The sequence below is a fragment of the Triticum aestivum genome, chromosome 7D (assembly GCF_018294505.1).
Source record: "Triticum aestivum cultivar Chinese Spring chromosome 7D, IWGSC CS RefSeq v2.1, whole genome shotgun sequence".
NCBI lineage: Eukaryota > Viridiplantae > Streptophyta > Magnoliopsida > Poales > Poaceae > Triticum > Triticum aestivum.
Window position 1 is genome coordinate 161,603,788 of NC_057814.1, and position 12,321 is coordinate 161,616,108.

A 12,321-nucleotide genomic window follows, 5' to 3' on the forward strand; every position below is an offset into this window, starting at 1 on the left:
CACATCTATGCTTTTCCCTTTTCAAGAAGCACTGACATGTAAGCAAATACGGTTATTTTGCCCTTTTCTTGGGAAGCACACCTTTCCTTTTCCTTTTCGAGAAGCGCAGTTTTAATTATCGCGGAAGCACGTAGAAACACACAAGTTGTGTTTCACGCAAGAAAAAGAAATAAAATTCAATTTTTTTTAAGAAAACATAGGGAAAACCGAGCATAACCTAAAGCCCCCCCCCCAAACCGAAAGCGTGCAGAAAAGGAAAAAAATCATGCAACACGGGATGCGCCCAGCATGCGACACATGGTGGTCGCTGACCGCACCAAGTGTCGTGTTCTTAACCTACTAAAAGTGCCGCAGGGTTCCCCTAAGCGGTACTGATGAGGCGATTAAGGCCTCCTTTGGTTTATAGGATAAGAATATCACAAGAATTGGAAAACATAGGAAGTGAAAAGATATGTATCTCAATTTCCTACGAAAAAAGAGATGCCATTTGATGCATAGGATATGAATTTTTCCATAGAGTCTAGGCTAATGTCTTTTTCTTTGAAATGTGAAGGGTTGGTTCCTATCCTACATAGGAACATGAATCCATTCTTACAAACCATTTGTTTTTCCTATGAAAATCTTATCCTGTAGAATTCCTACACATTCCTACAAACCAAACCAAAAAGGTGGGCTAAGTTTTTTTTTTCGAGAATCCCAAAGGTGGGCTAAGTTGCTCCCGTGTTCCCATCCAAACCAAACTCGATAACCGGGCCGCGCGGCACAGCCCAATTCGAATCCTTCCCGTGTCCTCCTGACGGGACGACGAGGCCCAAGCCGTCATTACTTACCCCGAACCGGCCGAACCGCACGCACGTCCCGACTCCCGACCGCACTACTGACTCGACTCGAGTCGAACGCCTCCTTCGCAGCCAAGCAAGCAAACGACTACTCCCCCGTCCCCGTCCCTCTCTTCTCCTCCCCCCTATCTCTCTGCCTCGTCCACGTCTCGCCTCCCCCATATCGGAGGACCGGATTTCAAACCCGCGTCAGGCCGACGAGGGCCAGGTCTCCGCCGCCGCCGCCGCCGCGCCCCTCGATCCATCGGCAGCGCCCGATCCGCCTCCGCCGGGGCTGTAGAGACCCACCATGGAGGCCATGGAGGAGCTGTCGCAGCTCTCCGAGTCGATACGCCAGGCGGCCTCGCTCCTCGCCGACGACGACCCCTCCGACGACACCGCGCCCAGGCGCCCCTCCACCTTCCTCAACGCCGTCGTCCTCGGCAACGTCGTAAGTGCCGGGCGGCGCACCCCAGCGCCTCAGAACCGTCGCCTTGTGCCCCGATCTGATCCGTTCCGATCTGTTTGTGCAGGGTTCAGGCAAGTCGGCCGTGCTGAACAGCCTCATCGGCCATCCCGTGTTGGTGAGCCTTTAGTCCAGTAGCTTGGCTCCCCACTTCTTCCATACATCTCTCCCTCGGCGTTGTTTGTTAATCGGATTGGATTGGATTGGGTGGTGTTGTGTGGTGCAGCCGACGGGCGAGAACGGGGCGACAAGGGCGCCGATTGTGGTGGACCTGCAGAGGGAACCAGGACTCAGCACCAAGTCTATCGTGCTGCAGATCGATAGCAAGTCGCAGCAGGTGTCCGCAAGTCAGTAGGATCTCACAGCCTTGTTTCGCAGGATCACCTACTTCGGTTCGACCTAGTGCTGAATTTTTTTCATGTGCAGGTGCTCTGCGGCATTCTCTGCAGGATAGGCTCAGCAAGAGTGTGTCTGGGAGGGGCCGCTCAGATGAGATTTTGCTCAAGCTGAGAACAAGCACAGGTTTGTCCATTAACTTAATAATAATTTCAGTGAACCTATACCTGCTTATCCTTCAATTAGCAATGAACATAGCAGTATAGAGTATAGACTGGTACAGAGGACATTGTCGACATTTTTAGTACATGAAGTGAGTGCTCCTTGTACTTCTAGTATGAAACAGCTAAGCACTTAAATCGGGCTATGATATTTATATTTCTTCTATTGTATGTGCTGTGGGAAATAGCAACAGAAAAATCTTGCGATGTGTGTAATTGCTAAAGCATGAGCTGTCCATTTTTTTCCACAATTAAGCGTTTTGATGTTTTATCTCTGGTAATTCCTCTGCATAGTTTCTGTACTAAATCTGTTATTATTATTTCTGTTTGCCCTTAGTATTTGCTGTGGTGCTTTGTTAAAATCATTCAGTCTCTCATTGTACATTTTCTTGTTATGTTTTCAGCCCCCCCGCTAAAACTGATTGATTTACCTGGGTTAGATCAGCGAGCTGTGGATGATTCAATGGTAAGCATTTAAATATGGACACTTTACTTGTCAATTAGTTCTGATATAATGTTAATGCTGAGATATTAGAATATTAGAGTAGCTTAGAGTAGCAAATCATGACCACTGCTCAATCTCAACATAAACATCTTGTACCATATATGTGATTTATATACCTTATTACAATGTTAGCTTCACACAAATTTTGTCGTGTGGAAACCATTTTTAGGCAGTTATGTCTCCTTATATTTTTCTGGAGCCTTTTGAACTATTCTTACTTGCCTACTTTGACAGCATGTCAAAAATAGTTCTTTAATTTCGTCATACTAGTTTACTTTCTGCTACTCCATACTGACTACCTTTTCAATTTAGATCAATGATTATGCTGGGCACAATGATGCAATACTGCTAGTTGTCATACCTGCGGTACAAGCAGCTGAAGTTGCATCATCGCGAGCTATTAGGCTGGCGAAGGATATTGATCCAGATGGTTTGTCTTTTGAACTGGAAAAAATATCGTCAATAATAACACCACACTTTGTTCTTTGGTAAATCATGTTTTCCACTCGCTGTAGGTTCGAGAACTATCGGTATCTTAAGCAAGATTGATCAAGCAGATGGAGACACGAAAACTATAGCTTGTGTTCAGGCCCTTCTCTTGAACAAGGGCCCAAAAAACCTTCCTGACATTGAGTGGGTCGCTCTGGTAGGACAATCTGTAGCAATTGCATCGGCACAATCTGGATCAGTTGGTTCTGAAAACTCGCTGGAAACAGCATGGCAAGCTGAAGCTGAGACCCTCAAGTCCATCTTAACTGGAGCTCCCCATAGTAAGCTAGGTAGAGTTTCTCTGGTTAGCACCATTGCTAAGCAGATACGTAAAAGGATGAAAGTGCGTCTTCCTAACCTATTGACTGGGTAAGAATCTTGCCTCATGCTTTAATGGTACACCTATTAGTTTGATATATGCATAGAGTTACAAAGTCCGCCCCTTTCCGCATTGATGCCAATTCAGTAATATGCGTTACTGTTTCAGCCTTCAGGGTAAATCTCAGATGGTGCAAGCTGAGCTGGCAAGGCTTGGAGAATCTATGGTACAAAGTCCTGAAGGAACCCGAGCAGTTGCGTTGGAGCTGTGCCGGGAATTTGAAGATAAGTTCCTTGCTCATATTACATCTGGCGAGGTTAGTGGCTAACTTCAAAAGTAGACTTCTTCTATATTTGAATTATGCCCCCCAAAATTGAATAATTGATTACAAGATTAGTGTACTTTTTTCCATATGAAAGGGGTCTGGGTGGAAAATTGTTGCAAGTTTTGAAGGCAAGTTTCCAGACAGAATTAAACAGCTACCATTGGACAGACATTTTGATCTCAACAATGTCAAAAGGGTAGGGCCTACTTTCACTTATAAGATACACTCTGGTAGCAATTTTCTGCCTTTTATAAAAAAGTTTTATTCTCTTGATTTTCTAGATTGTCCTGGAAGCCGACGGTTATCAACCATATTTGATATCTCCAGAGAAAGGGTTGAGGTCATTAATAAAAATAGTACTAGACATGGCAAAGGAGCCATCACGACTATGTGTTGACGAGGTATGCAATCCCTGGGCAACGGAAGTAAAACTTATTTAGACTTTCTCCTTTTCCCTTGAGGCTAATGTTCAATTTAAGAAAAGCATTAGACAAACCCTATTGTTTATTATGCTCTACGCCACATCCACTTTTACCCTCCCTGGGCAACATTAGACAAACATCCTCAATTTGAGTTATTAAAGGATATATTTGATTGGATATCAAGTTCTTTCATTTTTTTAGTTTTTTTTGCTGAGCTTACCTGATTTGAATTTACAGAATGATGTTGAATTTATGCATCCAAGGCTGCAAATATTGGAGTTTCATAATTCTAGTTCTTTTTTTTTGTATATTGGGTGGTATTAGCGTGACATTTCTTTCCTATTGTGTTGACCTAATATTTAAGCATCCATGTGCTTATGCAAGGTCGTAGAATCTTTTGACATATTTATCTTGTTTACTGACATGGCAAAACTATTTTTTACTGTTCATACACTATACTAGGTACACCGTGTATTGTTGGACATAGTCAATGCATCCGCTAATGCCACACCTGGGCTTGGAAGATATCCTCCATTCAAGCGTGAGGTATCACCTATATGTTTTAGAGAAGCACCTTTCTGCTTGCTTGTTGATAGATTCCATCTTTGACCATTCTGAGTGTACACTCTATTTTGTCCTTTTTTTTCTAGGTCGTTGCAATAGCATCGAATGCATTGGATAGCTTTAAAAGTGACGCCAAAAAGATGGTAGTTGCTCTTGTTGACATGGAGCGTGCCTTTGTTCCTGCTCAACATTTCATCCGTCTAGTACAAAGAAGGTTGGTTATTGATGTTTCTAGCCCCCTCCGTTTTCCGTCCTTCAGTTTTGTGTAATTTGTTATTTGGTCTCTAGCATTTATTTGCTGTTTCAGCCTCATTGTTCTGTACTGTAAGTTTATGAATACCTAGCTGCAGATTTCCGATTTCAATTTTTGACTTCATTTCCACAATCTATCTTACGGTGAGTTGCTTCAGGAGGAAGTATTCGTCCTATTTTCAGATAGCTACCTCTTGTTACCTTTATAAGTGATCTCAGGAAACTGTATGCATCTTCTGTTTCAACCCTCTGTCATCCCTGACACCCCACTGTTTAGCATGTTTTTTCTTGTGCTACAAAATATGCGTTAATTGCTTTGCTTGCTAAAGAAATTGGCCAAGTATTTACTTTTGCCAAGCTACGCTGATTTCATGATAAATTGTTGAATGCCGACCGTTGCCCTTTTTTTGTTTGATTGGCAGAATGGAGAGGCAGCGCCGTGAGGACGAGATGAAAAACCGACCTTCCAAGAAAGGACAAGAGTCTGAACAATCCGTGACAAACAGGGTAAGGCTTGTGCTTATTTTCTTACGATGCACAGTTTCATGTCTCTGTTGGAAAATATAATATGACATTCATTATTCAAAAGTAATGCATTTTTATCTGTGGACATAGAGCACATATTGCCCTTGGTTAATATAAACTATCATTTGATTTTAGGCCTCCAGTCCCCAAACAAAATCTGAGCAAGCCGGTGGTAGCTCAAAACCAACGAAAGAAAAACCAAGTCCAGACAAAGACACAAAAGAGGGGCCAAATTTGCAGGTTGCTGGTCCTGCTGGTGAAATTACTGCAGGTAAAAAAGAAGGCAGTAAATCTGTCTGCTGAAGTCTGGTCATAAGGGAAATCCATTATTAAATGCTGCACTTGTGCAAAATGTCATTCGTTCCATGAAATGAATACGACAGCTTATATTTTTATGTTTCTTCATGCAACTGGGCACATCCTTGTTTCATGTAAAATGAAATTCATCTTTATACACCTAGTCAGCTTAGTCCATTTAGAATAACATGGACATTTTCGCAAGAATTCGAATCATAGAGCACTTTGAGGTTTGAACCACATGGGGGAGTCTTTTTTGCATGGTAATACATGTCTCATTTATATCATATAAGGATCATAGTACAAGTCTCCCGACCTGGCAAAACTGAAAAGATAGCAGAACGCTACGCTTGCACAAAGGAATACTGGCCAAAAAGTAAAATTGCATGTAAGACCAATGCCACATGGGGGGAGTCTAACATGTCCTTGATGCACGGTAATAATGTACTGATGTACATGCTGATTATGCAACAATTTAGTATTGTGTATGAACACATCCCCCCCTTTTCTTCAGGTTACCTTTTGAAGAAAAGCGCAAAAACTAATGGGTGGAGCAGGAGGTGGTTCGTCCTAAATGAGAAGAGTGGAAAGGTTGGTCAGTCTTCCGTACTTGTTGATTGGTTGTGTTTTGATACATTTGAACTCAAAAGGATTTTTTTTCAGATTGTTAATTGTTTTCATAATTTCATGGCACATGCTGTTGATTATTTTACTTGTTTGTATGCCTGGTTGGGCTCACCATCTGTTTTATCAGCTTGGATACACAAAGAAGCAAGAGGAGAGGCATTTTCGTGGTGTCATCACTCTCGAGGTGTGCATAAGTTTTGCATTTGCTACATGTATTATTTTTCTACTCGGTAATGATGTTGCATGATTTCTCAGTTTCGTGTTAGTGTTTTAATAGTTCAGTAGTTTATTGTCTTCCCTTAATTCCACCGGGAAGAGCATGTCCAAAGAAACATTGCATGTGTAACTCTTAAGATTTATATATGAACTTGAACTGATTCAGCAACTTTGTGTGGTGTACTGTGTAGGAATGCAACCTCGAGGAAGTAGATGAGGAAGAACCTTCTAAAAGCTTAAAGGATTCGAAAAAGGCTAATGGACCTGAAAAAGGCCCAAGCCTTGTGTTCAAGATAACTAACAGGGTCGCCTATAAGACAGTCCTTAAAGGTTAACACACCTGAACATTATAGCATCATGTTTACTTCATTTTTCATTTTATAAACTGGTTTTCTTGTTTTGCAGCTCATAGCGCTGTTGTATTGAAGGCTGAGAGCACTGCTGACAAGGTTGAGTGGGTAAATAAGATAAAAGCTGTAATTCAAAGCAAAGGTGGTTCTTTCAAGGCTGCAAATACTGAGGGTGGACCGCTGAAGCAAAGCCAGACAGATAGCTCCACAGTAAGTTCTAGCTTATGCACAGTTGATTTTCTTTTGACGTGTTGACATAGAATCTTCTCTTGTTTGCTATTGACATCTGATCCCTGTTACATTGAAAGGATGCAATGATACGGAGACCAGCTGATCCTGAAGAAGAACTTAGATGGATGTCTCAAGAAGTTCGCGGTTATGTTGAGGCTGTTTTAAATAGTCTAGCAGCAAATGTCCCGAAGGTTTGTGTTCTATATAGCTTTATTTAGTTCACTTGACCTAATGATCTGGGGTGAGTCTTCATCAAAGTTTATTTGTTTGCTTATCAGGCTATTGTGCTCTGCCAAGTGGAGAAAGCAAAGGAGGATATGTTGAACCAGTTATACAGCTCGATAAGGTGAATGCTCTGTCCAGAAATATACAGTTTTAATTTCTTCTGGAGATTAGCATACTCTATGTGCCTGTCTTTAAACTTCTATTATTTCATGTTTGAGTATAGTTCTATTCGATTGAAAAAGGTGAATACAAGCTGCTTTGGAATGCATGCTAACTCTTATACAGCACCTAATTCTATATGCTAGCCATCATATGGGAAAGGAAATCCGGATAGCTTTTATCTCTTCTTTGGTACTAGTATGAAAAGGATGATTTATGACTAAGGAACCTGTCAGTAGAGGGCTACAGGCATCCAATTATTGATTCTTGGAAAATTTTTTTTGTGAAACAGTTTGATGATGCATTATTCCATATTTATCATAGTCTGCTTGCATGATAGATGGAGATCCAATGTTTAATTTTTCTTTAATTTCACGTATCTCTGCATTTCATCCCTTCACATGTTTCTCATTGCCAGCGGGCAAAGCAATGCAAAAATTGAAGAACTTCTCCAAGAAGACCACAATGCTAAACGTAGAAGGGAAAAGTACCAAAAGCAATCATCTCTGCTGTCAAAGCTCACACGTCAACTTAGTATCCATGACAATCGAGCTGCTGCTTCTTCTTACTCAAATGACAGTCCTGAAGCTGGTAAGCAGATTTTCCCCCTTTTGTCTGAATAATATTACCAAGTTGGCTTTTACTTGGATGTTTGCCTACCTCATTCAGGAAATGTGGGGTGTAGTTTGACCACAAATAATCCGGTAATGCGTCTGCTATGATCAATAGCATTGGATTTGTAATGAGAAACACGTGCATTGGATTGTATTGAGAAACACGTGTAATCTTTACTGTCAAACTTCAAACTTGAACTGTTAAATCATGTCCCACATTTTCAAGAGGAGGCAGTACTAATTTTCTTTGACTGGTCTGTAAGATTTAGGGTCTATGTTAGGCAGTTTAGGTTGAGGAGGTTCCAGCTGATATGCATATTGTTGTATTTATAACAACTTGAAATGGAAATCTTTTACAGAGAGCCCCCGGACACCTGGCCGCCCTGGTGAGGACTGGAGGTCAGCCTTCGATTCTGCAGCAAATGGCCCTGCCCCGAACATCGAATCAAGATCGAGAAGCGCTGACGGTCGCAGACGCTCTGAAAATGGGGATCCCAACTCGAGCAGCCGACGCACACCAAACCGGATGCCGCCAGCGCCACCGAGATACTAATCATGCTGATTGGTATCCATGATTTATTATTATGTATTCTTGCTAGGCACACGCCCTGTTTCTGATAATTGGGTGGTGAGATTGGTGGAGCGGGTTTGAGATTGGACAATTAGAGTGAGCGCCTTGGTCGAGAGGGTCTCATCGACGGTGTGTATGCATGCGCAGGCGACCCTGAGTTGTTTATAGAAATATATAGTTGAATCAATTCTCTCTATTGGTTCATGATATATCTTGCATTTTGACGCCTGATGCTGTACGTTTCTGTAGAAGTGTTTTTTTGGGTCTTCCACGCGTCACCCTGCTGGTGTACGTCATTTCTTACAAATTGGCATAATATTTGTAACGATTTTAATCAGCTTATTTTTATAGTTCAGCCCTGTAAATGCAGATGACTCTAGCAGGTAAAAAGGTTACACATCAAGGAAAGAACGTAAATTTAGCATGCGGCAATTGAAGCAAGCAATCAGTCAGATTGCTACATTGATATAGAAACTCACATGGATTCAGAGTCAGAGGCGTGCTTCTGCTTCTAAGGACAGGAGTGCAGCTGTTTTTCTGTTTCTTATCGAGAACGAGGTGTGCTACTGCGGCTAAGCAATTCGGGCCTCGTGGGACTGTGTACACATGGGTGTATCCAAACGTATTTTAGTTCTATGTACATCAGTTTTTATCCATTTCCGCGATAAGTAATTCGGGATGAAGGGAGTAGTTTGGAGAAATTTTGACTACACTTTGTAAAAATGTAAAAAGTGTCGTCGCATTCAGGAGGTAAAAAGTGTCACCGCACTCTATCTTTGAACAACAGCTGGTTCAAGAGAACAATGAAGGGCCAGTTCTTTTTATGGCTTCTAGAATAAGCTGCAAAAAGCTGCCCCCTATTCAGCTTATTCTAGAAGCCCAACCAAATTTATTTTTTGAGAAACCTAGTAGTTAAGACTTGACTAGTAGGCTTCTAAAAATAAAATTTTGGTTGGGCTTCTAGAATAAGCTGGGTAGGGGGCAGCTTATTCTGGAAGCTCAAAAAAGCTAGCAAAAGAACTGGCCCGAAATCACTAGTTAAGGGTACCCTTGTGGCCTTGCGGAGGTCACACAATGTCATGTCTCGAGGGGGTTTCCTGCTGCGGTCAGCGCTCGACACGTGGTGCAAGGAGAGGCGACTGAGTCGGTTTTTCTGGTTTTTGTTTTTTCCCTTTTCACTTTAGTCCTTAAACCTTTTATGTTTCTTTTTTTTTTGCGGGTGAACCTTTTATGTTTTCTCGTGAAAGAATGTTCAATGTATATTAAAAGATATATTCAGTGTGTATTTGAAAAATATTCACTTTATATTAGAAAAATGTTTATAGTGCAAAAAATGATAATAAAATAGAAGAAAAGCAAACCTAGAAAAAGAGAAAAATGAAAAATAGAAAAGGAAAAAACCCAAACAAAATCCATGGAAGAAAACTAAAAAAACAAAGCAGTGCCAGCAAATGGAACAGAGTGACCACTGTGAACCCTGAAACTGGGCAGGCCCACATCGCTCCGATGCAGGCGTCACACCAACTAGTTGATGCATGTTCGCGACGGTTACTGTTCTAGTGCACTGGCCCTATGTGGCCTTAGCACAACGACGCACCTTCGGCTCGCTTCAGTTCTTGTAGTCATCGCTAGGTGATCTATGAATCTGAATGTAATTTTTATTATTTATGATGTTCGTTGTACTGTCATTTGGAGATAAATAGATCAGAAGTTTTCGAAAAAAAAAAGAATAGACAAGAAGTTTTCTCGAAAAAAACTAGGGTTTGCCATGCAACGATGGTCACACATTCGAATGTAGATGTCACTCACCAGCGACTTTTCCTCCTATTTGACGATCCAATAGTCGACTTAATGCACACCTGTCGTTGCGCCGGGCTCATCCCATTTAGCTCACTTTCTTTTCCATCCTGCACCACACTGGAAAATTCCCTTCAAGTTTTTCCCACCAATTGTCTTTTCTTTTTGGAGTGAGTGGTACTAGTTCTTCTTTTATCGAAGCGATTTTCTTTTGGTTTTTTCTGTTATGATTTCATTGGTTTTCTACGAACTTATTTTTTAATTATTTTTTGTTTTGTTTTCTGTTTTTTTCCTTTAACAATATTCTAATTTATGGAAATCTTGTAAAATTTGATAACATTTTGAAAATTCATAAATATTTTCCCAACATGCGATTATCATTTAAAATTATGAATTATTTTTTTAAAAAACTTGATAACATTTTATCATTTGTAAATATTTTTCCGCCAATGATGATATTTGAAAAAAAACATGATATACACTTTCAACACAGTAAACATTTTTCCAATACATTTCTATATTTTTTATTTTTTTAATATATTAAGGGGGGGGGGGGGGGGGGTGCCTGCCCCCACTGCATCACCATATATTTGTTCAATGGTTGTTTATGATTGACTATATGTATGTTATAATCATCATCAGTTTCATTTAATCATAAATACATTGTACATGCATTCGCAAAAAAAATACATTGTACATTAAGACCTTATTTGATAATTAAAATTATTTTTCAGCCTGGACACCTCCGAAAGTCACATGCGTCGTCTGCAACCCTCTCAACGCACAGTTGTTCCGCCTCCTGGTCCGGGACAAGGATGTCACCGAGATGAGTACGATGTTCGGCCTGCTCACCCAGTCCCAAGGCCTTCACGACTCGCCTGATAGATACATCATCGCCCAACTCAGCTGCAGAGCAATTGACAAATGCAGAGTCGTGGGTCGGTTCCTATCGGAAACAGGGAAGTGTGATGAGCGGCCGCTGTTCGCTCCGCCCCTGACCCTGTCTTGGTGGGCCCTTAACGTTTCTTGTTGGAGCACCCTTGCTTTTTTTATTTGATATTTTCAATTCATATCTCATTCTTTCTCTTGTTCACGAACCTACATTTCTCTTATACTGTCATTGCAATCCATTACTTGTGCAAACAAGGAAGTTTTCGTGATGTTTCCATATCACCAAGTTGAGCTGTACAGTACTTATACCAGAATACTATTGTTCTTAATTCCAACTTATTTGATTCAGATCATGTTTAACTACATATGGCCTTCAGAATATGATGGTATGTAAGTTTCTTGATCGTATACTCAAATCTGGCTGATTTAAATCATAGAATAGTTTTTTTCTTCAACCATGCTACAATTTTAGGCGAACAAATTATGATGATTGGATATGTCCCTTAATGAGCAACAGTTACTCCCTCCGTTCCAATGAATAAGCGCATGCATCCCAAAATCCAACTTGGACCGTAAATTGTAATAAAAAAGTGTTCATGTAGTTTAAATGTTACTCCTTCTGTTCCATAATATAAGAGCGTTTTTGACACTAGAGTAGTTCAGTACATTTTGATGTTACTAAAAACAGGCGTTCCTTTTCTTCAAAAAATGTTCATGTTCCATGGAAAACAAAAAAAAAATCGAATTTTGTTGTTGTTGCTTAAATCAGAAGAGGAATGAACACTGATAACACAAAAACAAGATAGTGGAACACATTCGAACTGAACCAGCCCATGAGCATGTTCCATGTTTGTTTGGCCAGCAATTTGACGCACTGAGCGTTGAATAGGGCCTCTTGGTGTCAACACCATACCGAGGACGGAGTGGGGTTCCCGGCCTCGGCACCCGCCCGCGAGCTAAGAGCATCTCTAGTTCTCTGCCTCTTTTCCTAAAACTTAGTTCTATAAATCACATTTTTAAACTTGAATCTCTAAAATTTGATAGTTTAAAGTTCTTGTACATAGTTGTTCCGTTAAACTTAATACCCTATACTTTTTTATA

At 40.9% G+C, this 12,321-nt stretch overlaps 1 protein-coding gene across 1 annotated transcript; it reads left to right on the forward strand.

Moving 5' to 3' along the window:
- Nucleotides 1–905: 905 nt before the first annotated feature.
- Nucleotides 906–8,760, forward strand: LOC123163901 (dynamin-2A). The gene is made up of 22 exons (XM_044581308.1): nucleotides 906–1,269; nucleotides 1,352–1,402; nucleotides 1,511–1,631; nucleotides 1,711–1,806; nucleotides 2,246–2,307; nucleotides 2,659–2,776; nucleotides 2,862–3,204; nucleotides 3,323–3,470; nucleotides 3,574–3,675; nucleotides 3,761–3,880; nucleotides 4,364–4,447; nucleotides 4,552–4,679; nucleotides 5,140–5,224; nucleotides 5,378–5,513; nucleotides 6,054–6,130; nucleotides 6,294–6,350; nucleotides 6,574–6,712; nucleotides 6,788–6,942; nucleotides 7,041–7,154; nucleotides 7,242–7,309; nucleotides 7,766–7,938; nucleotides 8,321–8,760. The coding sequence occupies exons 1-22, from the start codon at nucleotides 1,129–1,131 to the stop codon at nucleotides 8,512–8,514; spliced, it is 2,712 nt and encodes a 903-aa protein (XP_044437243.1). The 5' UTR covers nucleotides 906–1,128; the 3' UTR covers nucleotides 8,515–8,760.
- Nucleotides 8,761–12,321: the final 3,561 nt, after the last annotated feature.

Excerpts from the sequence above, each read along its gene's own strand:
- LOC123163901 (XM_044581308.1), top strand. The coding sequence starts at position 1,129 with ATGGAGGCCATGGAGGAGCTGTCGCAGCTCTCCGAGTCGATACGCCAG. Across the intron at positions 4,448-4,551 it reads ATCCTCCATTCAAGCGTGAG|GTCGTTGCAATAGCATCGAA; the intron begins GTATCACCTATA and ends TTTTTTTTCTAG. Across the intron at positions 5,225-5,377 it reads AACAATCCGTGACAAACAGG|GCCTCCAGTCCCCAAACAAA; the intron begins GTAAGGCTTGTG and ends ATTTGATTTTAG.